The 22,247-nt window shown below is 39.9% G+C and overlaps 1 protein-coding gene across 3 annotated transcripts in view; it reads left to right on the top strand.

Moving 5' to 3' along the window:
• The window catches only part of LOC142663242 (rap1 GTPase-GDP dissociation stimulator 1-B-like), a 150,784-nt gene that overhangs the window by 75,469 nt on the left and 53,068 nt on the right, over positions 1 to 22,247 (top strand). The window contains exons 3-5 of one of the 3 annotated variants that reach the window (XM_075841738.1): positions 6,582 to 6,682; positions 12,719 to 12,836; positions 15,431 to 15,556. In XM_075841738.1, coding sequence (XP_075697853.1) covers positions 6,582 to 6,682; positions 12,719 to 12,836; positions 15,431 to 15,556 — 345 coding nt within the window. Of the gene's footprint in view, positions 1 to 6,581; positions 6,683 to 12,713; positions 12,837 to 15,430; positions 15,557 to 22,247 lie in introns of all 3 variants that reach the window. The other 2 variants (XM_075841739.1, XM_075841740.1) reach the window with 2 other exon arrangements.

Below are 22,247 nucleotides of genomic sequence, written 5' to 3'. Positions count from 1 at the left end.
TGCCTAGATAATGGCAGTTGGCTGATTGACAGCGTCCATTATTAAGGCGGTACTTAGTGTTAGCCGGTGCAGAGGCTAGCACTAACCACCCATTATTACCCCGGTACCCACCACCACCAGGGGTGCCGGGAAGAGCTTGGTACGATCCAGTACCCGACCATCTGTTGTGATGGTCGGGTACTGGGGCGGCCGTAGGCTGGTATTATGAGGCTGGGAAGGGCCAAAATCAGTGGACCTTCCCACCCTTGTAATGCTAGGCTGCTGCTGCTGTGTTGTATCGGGCTGGTTATAAAAATGGGGGGGACCCCCACGTCGTTTTTTTTTTGGAATTTAACAAATTTAGCAATAGACGGGTCCCCCACATTTTTAATAACCAGCCATATACAAGGCCGCAGCAGTCTGGCATTACATGGGTGGGAAGGGCCACTGGTTTTGTCCATTCCCAGGCTAATAACACTGTGTTGTATGTGGCTGGTTATGATAAATTGGGTGGAACCCCATGTCTTTTTTTAAAAAAAAATGTAAATAAATAAATAATTTAAAAAAATGACGTGGGGTCCCCCCCACTTTTATAACCAGCCAGATACAACACAGCAGCAGCAGCCTAGCATTACAAGGGTGGGAAGGTCCACTGTTTTTGGCCCTTCCCAGCCTCATAATACCAGCCTGCGGCCGCCCCAGGGCCCGACCATCACAACAGATGGTCGGGTACTGGATCGTACCTGGCTCTTCCCGGCACCCCTGGTGGTTTTGGGTATCGGGGTAATAATGGTGGTTAGTGTTAGCCTCTGCACCGGCTAACACTAAGCCTCGCATTAGTAATGGATGTTGTCACTCAGACAGCGGCCATTACTAAAGTGGTAATAATAAAATTTGAAAAGAAAAAGACAAAGATATAGATAAAATATTTTATTGAAATAAAGCACCCCCAACACAACCCTCATTAACCATTTTATTGTAGAAAAAAAACCGTCATCGAAGTAGTCCTCGAAACCGACGTAGTCCAAACACCAAACCTGTAAAAAAATAAAATAATGAAATAAAACATGTCGTAGGCTTAGATTCAGTTTAATGTGTGATACTGACTGTTATACCATGTATAGAAGCCTGCCGCGAAGTTGACTTAGATACAGGGCGCCAGCAGACAGTATCATACATGGCCATACATACATATATACATACATATATACAAACATACATACATATATACAAGCATGCACATATATACATGCAAATATACATACATGCAAACATACACACATATATACATGCAAACTATCATACATACATGCATACACACACACATGAAAACATACATACATACAAACAAACATGCAAAGATACATACATACATATATACAAGCATGCACAAATATACATGCAAACATAAATACATGCAAACATAATTACATACATGCACATATATATAAACATACATGCAAACATACATGCAAAAATAAAAACATGCAAACATACATACATGCACATATATACATACATACATGACAACATACATACAAACATACATGACAACATACATACATGCAAACATACATACATGCAAACATACATACACACATGCAAACATATATACATGCAAATATACATACAAACATGCACATGTATACATACATGCCAACATACATGCAAACATACATGCACATATATACATACATACATGACAACATACATACATGCAAATATAGATACATACATACACACATGCACATATATACATACATGCCAACATACATGCACATATATACATACATGACAACATACATACATGACAACATACATACATATATATATACACACACATGCAAATATACATACATTCATGCAAACATACATGCAAACATACATACATACATACAAATATACATACACACATGCACATATATACATACATGACAACATACATACATACATGACAACATACATGCAAAAATACATACATGCAAACATACATACATGCAAATATATACATGCAAATATACATACAAACATGCACATATATACATACATGCCAACATACATGCAAACATACATGCACAGATATACATACATACATACATGCCAACATACATACATGCCAAAAAATAATAATAATACGTTCATACTTACTTTCCTCCTGTCCGGCCTCCAGCGATGACGTTTCATTCATGTCGCCGCTGCAGCCTGTGATTGGCTGCAGAGGCGGTCACGTGGGATGAAGCGTCATCCTGACGTGCGTGACCGCCACTACAGCCTGTGATTGGCTGCAGCGGCGAAAGGGATGAAACGTCATCGCTGGAGGCCGGACAGGAGGAAAGTAAGTACGAACGTATAATTTTTATTTTTTTATTACATTTAAATGGTATTTTCCGCGCGCCGAGCATGTACTGTCAAGGTTGCTGAAAGAGTTAGTGCAGCCCATTAACTCTATCAGCACCCTGGACAGTAGCATGCTCGGCGCACGTAAGTGACAGGTTCGGTCAGAACTAGTTCGGTCCGAACCGAACTTTTTTGTGAAATTCGGCGAACTAGCCGAACCGAACTTTTGATAAGTTCGCTCATCTCTAGCTTTAACCGTGAACTGGTCTTGCCTGATTTTCATCAATACCCTGGGTATGAAGGAAACCGGAGAGAAAACGTAGGCCAGCCTGAACCTCCTAGGGATGGACAGGGCATCCACTTCCAAGGGATTGTCACCCTGACAAAGGGAGAGAAATATTTCCACCTTGGTGCTGAACCTGTTGGCCATGAGATCGATTTCTGGCACTTCCCACATCCTGGTGATCTGCTTGAAGATCTCTAGATTCAAAGACATTGCTTCTGGACTGTTAGACTTTGACTCAGTAAGAGCATTACATATACAAAACAGAGGATGGGTAGATTCAACTCTGTCCATATCAAGATCTTTCCCACCTTCTTGAGAAGGGGTTCTGATCGGGTACCACCCTGCCTCTTTGAGTTCCTTTAGGATCAATGACATAGAGCTCTAGAGGGGACTCTTTGAGGCCCAGTCTGTCTACCACTATAGGAGTATACCCAACTGAGTTGAGATGCATCTGTAATCAACAAGATCCAATTCTGTGGACTAGGCACATCTGACAGATTCATGAGTTTGGAATGACAGGGTGCACCTATTGTTCAACCACCCTGGGTTGTATTACCTTTCGGTTCTGGGTCTCTCTCTGGAGGGGTCACCAGTGTCCTGAGGCCCAAAGAACTGCCTCTGCAGCGCTGCTGACATGGACATAAGCCCCTCCGCTGCCAATATTCTTTCCTGCCAAGCAGGCGGTAGGGAGAATATCTCCTGGGAATTTATGACAAAGCCTAAGAACGTCCTTGTTCTTGCTGGACCAATGTCCATCTTTCCCAATTCATTAACCAACAGCGTTGGAATTACTGGACAGTAGTTTGAAGGTGGCGCATCAAATGAATTGTCCAGGTATGGAACCACAATCATCCAGGTATCCCCTGTGTTCCTACAGGCAGCTATTGCAGTCAACACCTTAGAAAAGGTATGGGGAACCAAAGAGATCCTGAAAAAAACAGCTGTGAATTGCAGGAAGCTTGACACTGCCTCATATCTACACAGCTGTACTTTGCCATTTTTTCTGCCTCTCAGAAAATCTCTATATGAAGGCATGCATCCTTCAAGACTAGAGAAGCCATGACATCTCATTTCCATGGATATAATGGTCTCCTATTTTACGTCTCTTCTTTCTGAAGAATAGGAGGTTGATAACTTTCCTTCTAGGAATTGTAGATAGGAGACACCCAGGATGACATGATGTAAAGGAGCAGTACAGGAAATGCTTCCAGAGGAAGTGTATTGAATAGCCGGATTGCCTGATCTTCAACTATAGGAAGGGTTATACCTTGCCAGCTTCAGAAGAGAGTTGGAGGAAGGGATCCGGTGTCAGAGTTTAGTCCTTCTGGTGTCAGAAGTAGAATCAGAATCACTGCTTCCAGGTGGAAATGCGACATAACGCAGAGCCCAATACTGCTCGGTCATCATGATGGACTTTGTTAACGTCTATGGACCTTAATTCCCTTCTAGGGAACCTTGGTCTGCCTCGGTATTGACGACTTCTGTGATGTCAGAGGGAGTTTCACGTTGCAATATCTGAACTGACTGTGGTAATGATTCTGCCTTCTTCTTAGAGAAGCTGTCTAAACTTTTAGTCAGCTCGGACCCGAAGAGCCTATTGACTCATACTTTAACTTATAGATGCTGTACTTGGAAGCAATAACTGCGACTCAGAGTTTAAGCTAGAGAGAGTGTCTGCCAGTGGTAGATAGGGACAACCCTACCTGTTAGGATAGTAAGGCAGTGAAGCATTATGTTCAGACTAAATGCATACATAAACAAATGGAATTGCTCTTCATACTAAACTTTTCTCAAAGACTCTTATCTGAGAAACTCTGAACTCTCCAGGCACTTCCGCCCTCAGCTTCCTAGAGGGAGGAAATAAGTTTAAGGTGCATTTTTGTAACAACAGCTAAACTAAATAGCAGGTCTCCAGACTGCATAAGGTTAAAACACCCTTAGTACAGCTCCCAGGAATGTCAGAAGTTCAGCATAACATGGAAACAGTAACACAATGCAAACAAGCAGGGCAAACCCGTCTTGTCCAAGTCCAAAGGACAGAAAAAAAAAATATGGTAGGAGGGGCTGGATGTCCTTATGTAGGGAGGAGACTCTAGTTGATTGGTTTGATTAAATTAAAAATTCCATCTGTCCTACTAGTTCACAGGGGCAGAGATTCCCCATTATTGTGCTGCTGCGGGACGTAAGGGAAAGAAGAATTCACAATGCCAGAATTAAACAAATTAATGAAAAGTGATCAAAAAGGCCTATGTAAGCCAACTTAGTACCAATAAAAAGTACAGCTCGTCCCGCAAGACCTCACTCCGCTTCATAGACAGAAAAATAAAAAAGTTATGGCTCTCAAGATATGAAGATACAAAATTTTTTTTTCTGTAAAAGTAGTATATCATCTAAAAAAAACATATAAATTTGGCATAATTGTGTTGACCCACAGAATAAAGTTAAAACTTTTCTTACCGCATGGTGAATGTCGTAACAACGAAACCCATAAAACTATTTCCCAGTACATTATATGACAGTAATATGGGGGAAAAAAGAAAACAGACACAGAGCACTCATCCGGGGTGATACCATAAGTGCCGGGTGGATAGGGATAACAGGAGTGTGTGTATGTGTGAGAAATACACTCACCTTTTGGAGTTGTGCTAGGTGGTCGGCACAACTCGATCACCAAGCCTTGGTGCTCCGTACTTAGGCAGTCTGATGGCCCTCGGAGTGAAAACCGATGGCTGAGAAGTCAGCTGGAGCCGATGTGGAGATTAGGTTCCAAATGGTTTGAAGAAACAATCACTCTTTGTTGAAGGCGCTCCTGCACTTGCGTGGAAGATTAAGCCGAAACCCAAGTTATGGAAGAGTCTCTCGTGGGTAGGAAATATAAATAGCTTTATTTCATAAAAACAGACATGTGTGACGGACAACATATGTCTCTATAGTGGTACAGCAAGCTACGCATTTTGACCTAGGACGAAGGTCTTCATCAGTCTTATGAAATACTAGGAAAAATGGATTCCTTAAATACTCCCTTTGACCAGGAACTACTTCTGGGTCAAAGTTGCAGGTGACAGTTGATAATGGGAGTGGTGTATTCCCATTCCTCTGTTGGTAATTGATGAAAAGTTTAACAGTAATAAGATGATAACATATAATGCTGTACAAATACACTAAAAAAGTATGTTGAAATTATGTAAAAACTGTACAAACATTGTTTAAAAATCATTATAAAATTAAGACATCTCACATCAGAGATAAACCATTATTGTGCTTTTCTGTGTCCTCATATTTAATAGCTGACATTTGTACTGATATATATCTATTTTTCTAATTCAACCATAGCTGAACTTTTATATTTCTTATAACCAAACCCTATGGGGCTACAAACTGTATTCTGCGGCACGAGCGTTGTGGTTGTCACGGGACGCCTCTCTAAATCGCTGAAAGTGCTGGACAGCTCCGTCGGTTACAAGCCGGCATATATAGATGGAGCAGCGTATTGCTGAAAGGTTGGACAGCTCCCTTCTTGTGAGGCAATAAATCCTCCACAGGGGGGCGCTGTTGACTCAAAATTATTGATAAATATAAAGACATCATAGAGCCAAGTGGCAACTGTTGGTGGAATAAGAGAACTGTGTTTCTGATCTCATCTAAGACAAAAGATCAGTCTAGCTACCGATTATTAGTAACAAGGCATGGAAGGAAAAATTGATCATGTTTATGTTTTGTTATCATTATTAGGGGATAGGGGTGTTGGGTTTTGTGATGCAAGCTATAGATTATCTAGAACTGTGACCCTACAAGTTATCAAAAAGAAAATGGATATTCCATAACAGGGAGGAATTGTTTTTCATCTCTGTTATGCCTTTCCAGGTTGAATGTTTGTGTCTATGTTGTATTTATACTTCTTGGGGCAAAAAGTGTGTTCAAGAGTGCGGTCCTGATAGCCGAAATTCAATAATATTCTCAAATAGATGGGTTTATTCAGGTTCATACTGTCTCAATCCTCTCATTGAGATCGTCCGGAGTGAGGGTCTGGAGCTTGAAGATCCAAAAGGACTCACGTTTATTCAGCAAAGCTCCACGATTGTGAGTATCCTTTGCTATACTTTCTATCGGTGTAATTTTTATCTTCTCAAAGTTAGATTTATGGTGTCGAAAAAGACGTCTGGACAGGCTATGTTTCATAAAACCTATTTTTGTATTTTGTCTATGGCCATTCAGTCTGCACCGTAAAGTCTGTGTTGTGCGTCCGACGTATTGAATACCGCATTCACACTCAATCACATAAATAACAAGTCTGAACTACAATTTAGGAAAGTCTTGATCTAAATTCTTCTTTAGTGGTATACAATGTAATTGATTTACTCACATGGCTAATAATGTTGCAGCACAGACATTGCTTTTTCCCAAACATGAAAGCTCCTGTAATTTGGGGAAAGAGCTGGGTCGTTTTTTGAGGATTTTTTTTTCTAGGTCTTCTGGCTGCTATAGTATTTTATTCCCAGCATTAAATGTAGTGATAAAGTTCCCTGAAAAGGTCTTCACCTCATTAGACACTTTTTCAGTTCTAGTTTCTAACCACTTCTCTTGTGATATAGATAATCTTTATACACACTATGTATTACGTTTTTCGGGTAACCTTTATCCTTAAATCTCTTGTCTAATATCTTTGATTGTGCCTTATAACTGGCTTTAGAAGAGCATTTTTTTCGTACCCTTCTATATTGGCTAAATGGGATGTTGGTAGTTCATTTTTTATAATGGCCACTTTTGAAGGTTAAGGAAACTATTAGTGTCCACTTGCTTGAAATGGGTTTTAGTGGTAAACAGGTTCTTATTGTGGAATATTTCCAGGTCCAAGAACACTACCTTTGTTCTGGATAGCGTGGGGGTGAATTTTAGACCCCAATTGTTCAGATTGAGACCCTCTATAAACGTTAATTCCTCCACCATCGACACTGCCCATAGAACAGATCATCGATGTATAATTTGTAATAAACTATTCTGTCTGTGTATTTCTGTCCATGCATAATATGTAGGGTCTCAAAACGACCCATGAACAAGTTGGCATAGCTAGGGGCAACCCTAGTCCCTATCGCTGTCCCCTTGATTTGGTGGTAAAGCTTATCCTTATATTTGAAAATATTTTTTGTGAGGATAAATTCCAGGCTTTTAGTTAGGAAATTGCTTTGTTCCTCGGGCATAGTGCCTTCATGGTCCAAATAGTATCTGGTGGCCTCTAGACCTAGTTTATGTTCAATGTTGAAATATAGAGATGTAACATCAAGTGTTAGGAAAATGTAGTTATTATTCCACTGTTGTGCCTTGAGATCTCTAATTAAACTAGTAGAGTCTTTCAAGTGATATGGTAATTTAGTCACTAAATCCTGCAGGTGTAAATCAATTAAATGGGATAGTTGGCAAGTCAGGGAATAGATCCCCGATATATGGGGTTGCCCCGTTTTTTTTTTTAGATCTTTATGCTCCTTGGGGAGGTGATAGAAAAAGGGTGTTGCTAGATTCTCTACTACCAAAAAGTTTTTTTCTTTTTTGTTTATAAGCCCCCTTGAGTATGCCTGTTCCAACAGTGTATCAAAATCCTTTTTATAAATGATGGTAGGATCTTCTTCAAGTACTTGATAATATGATGCAAATGATAATATCCTCTTGGCCTCCTTCTCATATTCCACCCTATTTTGAACAACTATCCCCTCTCCTTTATTGGCCACACTGATCACTAAGTCTTGGTTTTCTTTGAGCCTTTCAGGGCTGCTTGTTCTCTCTTATCCATTTTGATAGTATTTTTTTATTAATTTGAGACAAGTGCATAAAACGTCTCTAGATAATTAACCCTATGATACAAGTGGTACACTTTTGATTTCCCCTGTATTGGTAGATGGATGAAACCTATTGGGGCTCTTCTGGGGTTCAATTCCTCTGCATACTTCTTATAGCAAAGTGCCTCTGCAACGTGAGTTTTCTTATTAATTGGTTAAGAATAGATCTAAAAAGATCTGAAAGTCATCAGCCTTTTTGTACTGGGCAAAAAGATAGACCTTTAGATAAAAGTTTTTTTTCTACCCGGCTTAATATATGAGAAGAGAGGTTAAATATTGTGTTCTCCTCTATTTCGCTTGTGAGTGTTGTCTGGTACTCATTCTGACATATTATTATTTGTATTTTTTTGCGTCTATTTCTTCCTCCTCTGCATCCCCTGACCTTCCTTTTCTTTTTCTTACTACTGTCTTGGTGTGTGTCAATGAATGGAAATATTTTGAAATCATCTGGTTCTGTGCTGGAGGGTTGGTTGAGGCGATTTGCGGTTTGCTGGTGTTGGATATGGGTGAGGGGGCTCTAAAAAAGAAACATTGGACAAACTATTGTGTGGAGAGGTGTCTGAAGGAACATTAGACAAACTATTGTGTGGAGAGGTGTATGGAGATGCTAAATTGGGAGTGGCGGATGTATGTAGGTCTAAGGCACGGAGATGTAACACTATAGGAGAGCGAATGGAGGAATCTTGTGGTGGGTCCTGGTGGAAGGGTGTCCCTACCCACCGAATGGTGGTGTTGCCCCCTCCTGTTGAGCCATGGGTTGTGAAAAAAGTGTTATTGAATGGGGATGATATGTTAAGTTCCTCAGATGGAGGACTCACTAGGGGATTGAGAGCTGAAAGATTGGGATTGGGTGGAACATGGGAATCCAACAACATCTGGACTGAATGGACGTTGATGGATGTCACTGTGGGAGATGCCTGTTTATTGGACCTCATGGATAGTCTATTTCTGAATACCCTTTCTTGGGCTCCTATCTCAACTAATGCCCGAGAGGGATGAACAATATCTAAGGCGTGGTTTTCTTTGGGTGAGGGAAAGCAGGGTGTTTCCTTCTTATTTGACTCTGTCTAAATGTATTGTAGTAGTGGTTCCTATTCTGGACAGAACCATGGGTGTTGGGGAATTTTGATTTCTGATGAATGAGAGTAGGGTATAAATTATGTGTGCTTGGGCCGTGTTTCTTCAGAATTCCCAGTGTGATTATGGGCATAATCCTTGCGTTCCCTAAATAATTTCCTCGGTTTTTTTGTCAATAATTTATTTTTCTGCTTTATGGAGTCTATTTTTCGTTGTTGTTTCTAATAGCCTTAAATCCCTATATTCTCTATATTTTTCCAGGTGGGACCATATTATTTTGATTTGAGAGGTGTATTCTTCAATGAGTTTTGATCTTTTGGTGAGCAGGCATTCAATCATGCCTGCTGAGCAATGGATCATAAAATCCCCCCAATCCTCAGTGAAAATTATCGAATGTTATCAGTGGGAAAGGCAGAAAGGAAAGGCATGTGTAAACCTCTTGGGAATATATTTTTCCTACGATAAACATTTAAAAATAATACATCGAGGCTTTGTAGAGTCTCCAGCTTCCCTTTGTCGTCTAGTTGAAGGAAAAGGTCAGTCATAAGTTTAGTTTCCTCAATGGAAATCACTGTAGGTGAAGCAGATTGAGGTGGAACAGTAATACATATGGGTATGTTGGATAGTTCTTGGAATAGTCTAATCCTTGTTGATTGGCATTGTTGGAGGTAATCCATCTTTCTGTGGCTCCTGTGACATTCCCCGAGTGTGCTGGCTTAAGTATGTGGCTGGGAGCTCCTACTGTTATCAAAGTATAAGTTGTGGGTGGCAGCCCCTTGCTCTGGATTGTTCACGATAGGTTCTGGTGATATATAACAGTAATATGGGGAAAAAAAGAAAACAGACAAAAAGGCGCTCCTCTGGGGTGATACCGTAGGTGCCGGGTGGATAGTGATAACAGGAGTGTATGTGTGAGAAATACCCTCCCCTTTTGGAGTTGTGCTAGGTGGTCGGCACAACTCGATCATCAAGCATATGGAGCCTTGGTGCTCCATATTTAGGCAGTCTGCTGGCCCTCGGAGTGTATACCGGTGGCTGAGAAGTCAGCGGGAGCCGATGTGGAGGATAGGTTCCAAATGGTTTGAAGAAACAATCACTCTTTGTTGAAGGCGCTCCTGCACTTGCGTGGAAGATTAAGCCGAAACCCAAGTTATGGAAGAGTCTCTCAGTGGGTAGGAAATATAAATAGCTTTATTTAATAAAACAGACATGTGTGACGAACAACATAAGTCTCTATAGTGGTACAGGAAGCTACGCGTTTTGACCTAGGTTGAAGGTCTTCATCAGGCTTATAAAATACTAGGAAAAATGTATTCCTTAAATACTCCCTTTGACCAGGAACTACTTCTGGGTCAAAGTTGCAGGTGACAGTTGATAATAGGAGTGGTGCATTCCCGTTCCTCTGTTGGTAATTGATGAAAAGTTTAACAACAGTAAAAAGATGATAACATATAATGCTGTACATATACACTAAAAAACTATGTTGAAATTATGTAAAAACTGTACAAAAATTGTTTAAAAATCATTATAAAATTAAGACATCTCACATCAGAGATAAACCATTATTGTGCTTTTCTGTGTCCTCATATTTAGTAGCTGACTTTTGTACTGATATATATCTATTTTTCTAATTCAACCATAGCTGAACTTTTATATTATATGGTACTTTTAAATTGTGACATTAAAACTACAACTCGTCCCGCAAAATTCAACAGAAAAATAAAAAAAGTTGTGGCTTTTGAAAGGCGGGGAGAAATAAAACGAAAATGAAAAATCTCTGTGGTGCCAACTAGTTAATTCATTATTTGGCTGTTATATTTAACTTTAATAAAGGTTATTTCTCAATCACTATTTAATTATGTAGATAAAGGGGTTGTCCAGAGGAACAAAAAACATGACTATTGCTCTAATAATATAAATGTAGAGCACTTGCACTTACTAATTAGTTTTCTATTAGCAAAGATGCCCTGTTTGCCTGAACATAGGATCCTGTAAGTTTAGTAGTTTATCAGAAAGTTGTGACGTGTCGCCGCAAGAAGCTGCCTCCCGGTCGCATATTTGTCGGCATGGGAGAAAGGGGCCTGTAGTTTTGGCGCATAGTTGGTCATGTGGATGAAAGGGGCAGGACGGCATACTATGGAGCAGGGTGAGAGGGTGGGGAAAACAGAGCTGAAGAGGAAGTGGAGGAGGTGGGGACCAGTGACATGCTAGCACATATGGTAAAGGGTGGTCATAGCTTTCTGAAACTACCAAACTTCGTGATCACATGACCGCTGATCCATTCGGGCGATTATGATCTTTGCTAATAGAAACTTAATTATTAAGTGCTTTACTTTTATATTATAAGAGTAAGTTTTTGTGTGCCTCCGGACAACCCCTTTGAGGGGAAATAAGGTTTTTTTGTGCCATAGCGCCATTTGGGTAAATAGTGCTCTAGTCAGAGAATACACCATACAGTACCCCAGCCAGGGTGTGACTCCATGCACAGCAATACATATACAGATATACATTGCCCCTATACACATATACAGTGTGCCAGAAAGAGTGTCATTGTATGCAGTTTACTAGCCATAGAGCGCCCTATATAATGTCTCAGACAAAGACTGTGGTATTCAGTTGAATAAACTGGTGGTAGAAGATAAGCCCCTACTGGACAGGGAGTCAGTTTCTTCCAATGCAACTACCTATTCCGCCAACCACTTATGCCATCCCTGGCATGTGCTTTAATATTGCAGGTATATAGCATATCTAATAGGAGATGCTGGCTGAATAGGGATACTGCTGTGAAGTTCCAACATCTAATAATCCAGATAGTTTGATAACCAGAACAGAACTGCATGATAACTGCATGGAAACCACGGTCATGTGCATGAGCCCATAGAAATGAATGGATACGCAATTCATCCTTATTTTTGCAGATGAATTCCGGACGCAAAAACACGTTTGTGTGCATGAGGCCTAAGTCCAAAGACCTGATACCTGTCATAAGAATGACAGATCCTGTACTTCCCTGATCAGAATGAATAACCAAATCCCCTCTCTAAAATTATGATCGATGACTGAAACTCCAGGATTAATTAGTAAATTATGAATTGGATACTTATAAAAAATATTTAATACAATTCAATATTAAAACTGCATATTTCATTGCAAAAACAACAACATAACAATATCTTGTTTTGGCTTTTGTATTTTCTCCACAGTGCAGAAATCAGCTAAGCTGCTCACAGACTATGATGTGTTACCAGCGCTGGGCAAAATATTGAAAACCAGTCCAAATTGTGCAGAGAAGGTTGCACATGTTCTTGCTGAGTTGGCAAAAAATGGTGAGGATAGGCATTGATTCAACAGCTATTATTATAGTACCTTAAAGGGTAACTAATTTTTCAGAAAACTTTTGACATGTCATAGTGACAAGTCAGAAACATTAATTGGTGGGAGTCTGAGCACGGATCGCTAAAACGAAGTGACAGAAACCACAGCTGATCAGAAACCAAGTGGCTCAGTGCGCACCCGAGCACTTCTGCCGTTTCGTTTTAGCGATCGGTGGGGGTCTCAGTGCTCAGACCCCCACCGATCAAAACTTCTGACATGTTATTATGACATGTCAGAAGTTTTCTGGAAGTTTAGTTATCCTTTGAAAAACCCTACTGAAACACAAGCTCACCCAAAGGGATGTGGGAGACTTCTAAAATACCATTTACACAACTATAATGTCTCATACAGTACATGAAGGGAATCTTACCACATAATTTAGGAAATGTCTAAACCATTCCAATCTGTGAACAGGTCTGTTTCAACCTTTGAGCTTCATCCGCATGGGGAAGGTTGGTTTGGTTTACATTTACATGACTATGCAATGTGGCAATGTCTTATTTTGGAGAGAGAAGAGAGGGTGCGAAAGAGAGAGAATGAAAAGAAATGGGGATGAAATGGGCATAAAAAGGTGATTACACATTATTAGTTAAATACAGGGTGATTGGAAGGATGAGTGGAAGCTGGTCACTGAAACTGGGGTTGGACAAATAAACATTGCAGGATAGACGAGGGGGATCGTCTCAACCCCCCTTACCATGCCTGGTTGAGATGATCGTTCAGCCAGCTGTATTCGCGATGCTGCTAGTACTACAGTATCAAGGAGCGTCGGGCGCGCGCGCAGACAGCAGAGCGGCTTGATTGATATCAAGCATGTCATGCCCACATATAGAAAAGAGAGCAGAAAGTGGCTGTGTTGAAATGCTTAGAAAAAAAGACACTTAGTAAATGAATACAAAGGAAGTATTTAGATTATTAAAGTAATAAATGGCAGTATATTTCATATTTAAATAAAATAAGGCTTCACTTGGGAATAACCCTTTAAAGCTCTAATGCAGAATCTGTAACAAGGCCTACACCTACCTCTGCCCCCCTATAGCTATGCCTCAGGTATATCACATACCGAGGATTCTTAAATAATTAATGGGATTTTTACTACATCATGTAACATGTTTGACAGAAAGAAACTTGGTTTTAGCGTTAGCTATACCTAGTTTAAAGGGAATGTATAGTCATAAAACATTATTTAAATCTAGTTTTTATTCTACCAATTTAGTATAAAAAAAAATTGGTGAATTTTTTTTATTTTGCATGTGTCCACCCACACTAAAAACAATTTACTGTTTTCACACTGGTCGCAACAGCAGTCACAAAAAAGTTGATATTTTCTGTTCTCTGCAGCTCACTAGTAAGCTTTGCTGTACACACAGACACCAGATGAGGAAAATCATTATCATTGGGGGGTGGAAAAGTTAATGACAGCTCTATTGTATGGCTAGAAGCCTAGATAAGGCAGGATAGTAACATTAACCATAAAGCGCGCACACTCTGCTATACTGACTACACAAGAAGTAGAGGGAGGTAGTGTGTCAATATGGCCGCCCCCATGGATGGCTTTACAAAAAAATATTACAACATTTAACAAAAAGAACACAAATTATTCATCTATTTACTAAAATATAATTAATGATAATAAAATTAATTGCATGACACATTCCCTTTAAAATACAAAAATAGTTAACCCCTTCACGCACCCGGAGGTGCAATTACGTCCAGCTGCAGGGGGTGATGTTTGGAGCGCGCTCACATGCTGAGTGTGCTCCATATACTGCGGGTGTCGACTGTATTTTACAGGAGACACCCGGGAATAACAGCCGGGAGCAGCAACCGCACTGTTTCTGGCTGTTTAACCCCTCAATTGCTGCTGTCAAGAAGCCTGTAAAAATGACGACATACGTTCGCTGGTTTTACCTACCAGGGGGACTGTGGCATTATCTACAGAGGGCTGTGTGGCAACAAATTTAAATGAAATTCATCCGATTTTAAAACGGACAGGGAAAAAAACGGATGCAAAACGGGTCAAAATCGGCCATTAAAAACGGCAACACGGCCCGGAACAGAATCAGAACGGATGCAAAACTAATGCAATCCGGGCGGAAAAAACGGCCCAAAACGGCCGTTTTTATCGGCCGACATTCGGACCCTGTCGTGTGAATAAGGCCTAACTTACTTCATCTATTCATGAGGGAACCCAGTGCTTAGCTAAAGGCAATGTGCTGCGAAAAAAAACGATTTAATATTGTTATATACGAGAAAAAAAAAATATCACATAATTTAAAGCACTATCTGATGTCACATGTAGCAGGGATGAGCTGTACATACATTTTATAATTGTTTTCATATTATTTTCCCATCTTCATTTAATGGCTGATATAAAAATCTTATGTTTCAAACCAGAGAACAAATATACTTCATGATCAGTGCTTCTGTCTAATGAAATGACTATATAATGCTTAATTCTTTTTGTAATGTCAATATATTGTTTTATATAAAGCTTAGTTATTTTTATGGTTATTATTTTTATACACACATTTTCTCCATATAGAAGAAACAAGGAAACCATGTATTGATGCAGATTTGGTGATGGCCCTAGCACCTTTGCTACAGGGTTCAGATCAGGAGTTGCTTCTGCATGCTGGCAGAGCCATTGGTCGCATCTGTTATGAAAACAGTAAGTGAATTAATGAATTCAAAATAAATTAATCAATAAATCAAGATACAATACCATCAATGCGGTAATCCCATCTAAGACATTTAAGGCATATATCCACAGGATATGGCCATAAATGTCTCATAGATGCAGGTTCCACCTTGGTGATGCTTCACCCATCTACAGAAAGGGAGTCACCACACACCCATTCCGTGGGCTCGGCTGGTTGTGTAACCCCCATAGGAATAACAGAGAGAGCCGCGAAGGCAACTCTCCATTGACTCTCCTCCTGGATGCGGCAGCCTCATCGGGTAGGATGGGGGATGAGTGACCCCAATTCTGGAGATGTGTGGGTCTAAAAGCTAGGACCCACATCTAGCAGACATTTATGGCATATCCCATGGATATGCCATAAATGTTTTAGATGGAAATGACCCATTAAGTTTCTGGTGCTTTGTCGAACTATAATTAATCCCAGCAACAACTTTTTCAAAGCTTAATGGGCGTGGGATAAAAAAATAACTATAAAGTTGATACTTTTATACTTATATCCCTCTGTTGCTCCATAGAAAGGCAAAAACCAGCATGCGGAAACCAAATTTCCGTAGAGGAGAAACATTTTATCTTGATACCTCCTGTCAATCAGATAGTTCACTGTATGAATACAGGGGGCTTTTTTCGCGGGCTGCATGATCTGTATTCTACAGTGTTTGCCGTAGGGACAGAAAGTCAGGCTTTCAATGCAAGTCTGAGAGCCTCAATATGAGTCTCATAGACTTGCATTGAAAGACTGACATCCAGTTTCCAGAATTTGAGTTGTCAGCACACGGATCACGTGACACAATGGCGCCGCAGAATGGGGCGTGAAACAGCACCAGGCAAGTCAATACACATGTCCACATTACTTTTGCAAATGGGGGGGGGCGGTAGAAAAAAAAACAGAGTGCGATTTTAAAGGGATTGTCCCAGAATTGACAATTAACAACTATCAATAGGATAGTTGATAATTGTCTACGTACCAGGACGTTGCTGTTATGTACTTAATGCAACACAATGTATAGGTATGTTGTATTGCTGGTGCGGGCTCAGAAGTTGAGCCCGCACCATCGCCAGTGGGTGTCAGCTGGCCAGGACCGGAGCTAGCCTCCAATATGACCGATTAACCCCTTAGATGCGTTGCTAAAAAGCAAGCGCTTTTTGTTAACCATCCCACCCAAAACATGGAATAAAATGTGATCAAAAAGTCACGTGTACCCCAAAATTGTACCAATAAATGCTACAACTCGTCCCGCAAAAAAACAAGCCGTTACATAGCATTATTGACTGAAAAATAAAAAAGTTATGGCTCTCAGAATATGGTGACACAAAAAAACAATAATTTTTAAAAAAAAGGTGATTTTATTGTGCAAACGCTGCAAAACATAAAAAAAAAATATATACATATAGTATCCCCGTAATCGTGCTGATCCGCAGAGTAAAGTAAAAATGTCATTTATAGCCCACGGTGAACACTGTAAAAAAAAAAATAATTAGAAACATTGTCAAAATTCATCGTCTTTGGTCACCTTGCTTTCCAAAAAAATTCATAAAAAGTGATCAAAAAATCACGTACCCCAAAACTGCACCAATGAAAACAACAGATTGTCCTGCAACAAACAAATCCTAACACGGCTCCTTTGGTGAATTTTTTTTTTTTTAATGGTTCTCAGACTATGGGGACACAAAATGTGCAGAGCATTTCAAAACCAGATAAGATTGGGCACCAGTTATCAGTGCGACACTGGCCACACATCTGCGGATTATTATTTATTTACCGCATTATTATACCCTCTTATTATGCCCTGTTCTCCGCACAGCTTAGGCTTCGTTCATATCTGCGTTGGGTTCTGTCGGAGCTTTCTGTCAGGGGAACCCATGAACGAAATCCAAACTAAAACAAATGATATCCGGTGCAAATGGTTTCCATTTGTCACAGTTGTTTAAAGAGGCTCTGTCACCAGATTTTGCAACCCCTATCTGCTATTGCAGCAGATAGGCGCTGCAATGTAGATTACAGTAACGTTTTTATTTTTAAAAAACAAGCATTTTTGGCCAAGTTATGACCATTTTTGTAGTTATGCAAATGAGGCTTGCAAAAGTCCAAGTGGGCGTGTTTAAAAGTAAAAGTCCAAGTGGGCGTGTATTATGTGCGTACATCGGGGCGTTTTTAATACTTTTACGAGCTGGGCGTTCTGACGAGAAGTATCATCCACTTCTCTTCAGAACGCCCAGCTTCTGGCAGTGCAGATCTGTGACGTCACTCACAGGTCCTGCATCGTGTCGGCCACATCGGCACCAGAGGCTTCAGTTGATTCTGCAGCAGCATCGGCGTTAGCAGGTAAGTCGATGTAGCTACTTACCTGCAAACGCTGATGCTGCTGCAGAATCAACTGTAGCCTCTGGTGCCGATGAGGCCGACACGATGCAGGACCTGTGAGTGACGTCACAGATCTGCACTGCCAGAAGCTGGGCGTTCTGAAGAGAAGTGGATGATACTTCTCATCAGAACGCCCAGCTAGTAAAAGTATTAAAAACGCCCCGATGTACGCACATAATACACGCCCACTTGGACTTTTACTTTTAAACACACCCACTTGGACTTTTGCAAGCCTCATTTGCATAACTACAAAAATGGTCATAACTTGGCCAAAAATGCTCGTTTTTTAAAAATAAAAATGTTACTGTAATCTACATTGCAGCGCCTATCTGCTGCAATAGCAGATAGGGGTTGCAAAATCTGGTGACAGAACATCTTTAAGGGCTGCGTTATTTTGACAGAATGAATAGCACAGTCGACTACGGTATTGGTTCCGTCAACACGACGAAACCCTTAACCCCTTCCCGCTTTGGCCACTTTTGACATTCCTGACAGAGCCCCATTTTTCAAATCTGACATGCTTCACTTTATGTGGTAATAACTTCGGAATGATTTTACCTATCCAAGCGATTCTGAGACGGTTTTCTCATGACACATTGGACTTTATGTTACTGGCAAAAATTGCTCGATACATTTAGTATTTAATTTTGAAAAACCACAAAATTTAGGGATAAATTAAGAAAATGTGAATTTTTCTCAATTTAAATGTATCTGCTTGAAAACAAGGGCAGTTATGCCACACAAAATTGTTGCTAATTAACATCCCCCATATGTCTACTTTAGATTGGCATCGTTTTTTGAACATTCTTGTATTTTTCTAGGACGTTACAAGGCTTAGAACTTTAGCAGCAATTTCTCACATTTTCAAGAAAATTTCAAAAGGCTATTTTTACAGGGGCCAGTTCAGTTGTGAAGTGGCTTTAAGGGCCTTATATGGAAACCCCCAATAAATCACTGCATTTTAAAAACTTCACCCCTAAAAGTATTCAAAAAAGCATTTAGAAAGTTTCTTAACCCTTTAGACGTTTCACAGGAATGAAAGCAAAGTAGAGGTGACATTTACAAATTTCATTTTTTTTACGGAAATTCATTTTTAATCCATTTTTCTTGTAACACAGAAAGTTTTACCAGAGAAAGCAAACTCAATATTTATTTCCCAGGTTCTGCAGATTTAGGAAATATCCCACATGTGGCTCTAGTGTGCTACTGGACTGAAGCACCGGCCTCCGAAGCAAAGAAGCACCTAGTGGATTTTGGTGCCTTCTTTTTATTAGAATATATTTTAGGCACCATGTCAGGTTTGAAGGGCTCTTGCGGAGGCAAACAAGTGGAAATTCCCCAAAAGGGACCCCATTTGGGAAACGACACCCCTCAAGGAAATGATCTAGGGGTGTAGTGAGCATTTTGACCCCACAGGTTTATTGTAGAAACTATTGGAATTAGGCCATAAAAATTAAACTCTACATTATTTCAAAGAAAATGTAGGTTTAGCTAATTTTTTTTCATTTCCACAAGGACTAAAGGGGAAAAAGCACCACAAAATATGTAAAGCAATTTTTCCTGAGTAAAACAATACCCCATATGTGGTCATAAATGGCTGTTTGGACACACGGCAGAGTTTAGGAGGGAAAAAGCGCTACTTGGCTTTTGGAGATCACATTTAGCAGGAATGGTTTGCGGAGGCCATGTCACATTTGCAAAGCCCCTGTGGGGGACAAAACAATAAAAACGGCCAAAAAGTGACTTCATTTAGGAAACTACACCCCTTGAAGAATTCATCTAGGGGTGTAGTGAGCATTTTGGCCCCACAGGTGTTTCATAGAATTTATTAGAATTGGGCAGTGAACATAAAAACAATCCCTTTACTGCAATAAGTAATACGTAGCTTTAGCTCAAAATATTTCATTTTCTCAACAAATAAAGTACAAAAAGAACCCCAGCATTTGTAAAAGAAAATTTTTCCTGAGTACAGCAATACCCCATATGTGGTCATAAACTGCTGTTTTGGCACACGGCAGGGCTCAGAAGGGAAGGAGCGGCATATGGCTTTTGGAGTGCAGATTTAGCTGGATTGGTTTCTGGATGCTATGTCGCATTTACAAAGCCCCTGTGGGACCAAAACTGTGGAAACTCCCCAGAAGTGACCACATTTTGGAAACTACACCCCTCAAGGTATTCACCTAGGGTTGTAGTGAGCATGTTAACCCTGCAGGTGTTTTGCAGAAATTAGTTGTGCACTTGATGTTGCAGAGTGAAAATGGGATTTTTTTTTCTATAGATATGCCAATTTGTGGTATGCAGCTTGTGCAATCATAACAAGACAGGTCTCTAATTATTATGCGGTGTTTCCCGGTTTTAGAAACACACTACATGTGGACCTAATCTTTTGCCTGGACATTTGACAGGGCTCAGGATTGAAAGAGTACCATGTAAAATTGAGGCGTAATTTGGCAATTTACCAAGTATTGGTTCGCAATTGCAGGGGCTCTGATGTGAAATAATAAAAGAAACCCCTGACAAGTGACCCCATTTAGGAAACTACACCCATCAAGGCATTTATTAAGGGGTGTAGTGAGCATTTTCACCCTACAGGACTTTTCCATAAATGATTGCGCTGCGGATGGTGCAAAGTACAAATTTCAATTCTTCTCTAGATATGATAATTCAGTGGCAAATATGTTGTGGTCAAAATGCTCACAATACACCTCGATAAATTTCTTGAGGGCGGTAGTTTCCCAAATGGGGTCACTTTTGGGGGGTTCCACTGTTTTGTTCTCTCAGGGGCTTTACAAATGCGACATGGGACACGAAAACCATTCCAGCAAAACTTGAACTCCGAAAGCCAAATGGTGCTTCTTCCCTTCAGAGCCCTGCCGTGTATCAAAACAGCAGTGTATGACCACATATAGGTTATTGCCGAAATCAGGAGAAGTTACTTTTCAAATGTTTGGGTGCTTTTTCTCCTTTATTCCTTGGAAAAACTAAAAATGTCCACGTTTTATCAGAAAACAATTACATTTTCAATTTTACTGTATAATTCCACTAAATTCAGCAAAAAAACTGGGTTCAAAATGCTCACTATACCCCTCGTTAAATTCCTTCAGGGGTGTATTTTCCAAAATGTTTGGGGGTTTCCACTGATTTGGTCACGCAGGGGCTTTTCAAATATGACATGCGGCCACAAACTATTCCAGCAAAATTTGTGCTTCAAAAGCCAAATTGCGCTTCTTCCTTCTTCTTCCTGCCATGTGTCCAAACATCAGTTTATTACCACATATTGCCGTGCTTAGAAGAGTTTGTTGGGGTGCTTTTTCTCTTTTATATATTATGAAAATGGAAAAATCAGAGATAATCTACATTTTATTAGACAAACTAAGATTTTAATTTTCATGGCCTAATTCCACTAAATTCAGCAAAAAACCTGTGTGGTTAAAATTCTCACTATTCCCATTGATAAATTCCTTGAGGGGTGTAGTTTGCCAAATGGTGTCTTTTTAGGGGTGTTTCCACTGTTTTGGCACCACAAGACCTCTCCAAACCTGATATGGTGCCTAAAATATATTCTAATAAAAAGGAGAACCCAAAATCCACATGTTGCTCCTTGGCTTCTAAGGCTTGTGCTTCAGTCCATTATCACACTAGGGCCACATGTGGGATATTTCTAAAAACGTCAGAATCTGGCCAATAAATATTGAGTTGTGTTTCTCTGGTAAACCCTTCTGTGTTACAGAAAAAAAATCTAAAAGCAGATTTTTTGCAAAAAAAAATTACAATTTGTAAATTTCACCTCTACTTTGCTTTAGTTCCTGTGAAACGCCTAAAGGATTAAGACACTTTCTAAATGTTGTTTTGAATACATTGAGGGGTGCAGTTTTTAAAATGGGGGGATTTATAGCGAGTTTCTAAAATATAAGTCCATCAAAGCCACTTTAGAACTGAACTGGTCCATAAAAAAATACTTTTTAAATTTTCTTAAAAATGTGAGAAATTGTTGCTTATGTTCTAAGCCTTGTGACATCCTGGAAAAATAAAAAAAAATTCAAAATATTATGCAAACATAAAGTAGACATATGGGATATGTGAACTAGTAACTATTTTGTGTGGTATTACTATCCGTTTTCCAAGCAGATACATTTAAATTTAGAAAATGCTAATTTTTGCACATTTTTTCAAAATGTTGGTGTTTTTCACAAATAAACACTGAATGTATCGACCAAATTCTACCACTATCTTAAAGTACAATGTGTCATGAGAAAACATTCTCAGAATCGCTTGGATAAGAAAAAGCATTCCCAT

This window comes from Rhinoderma darwinii, chromosome 11, assembly GCF_050947455.1.
Source record: "Rhinoderma darwinii isolate aRhiDar2 chromosome 11, aRhiDar2.hap1, whole genome shotgun sequence".
NCBI classification, from domain to species: domain Eukaryota; kingdom Metazoa; phylum Chordata; class Amphibia; order Anura; family Rhinodermatidae; genus Rhinoderma; species Rhinoderma darwinii.
The sequence above is the reverse complement of the archived record's forward strand: the minus strand, read 5'-3'. Positions and strand labels throughout refer to the sequence as shown.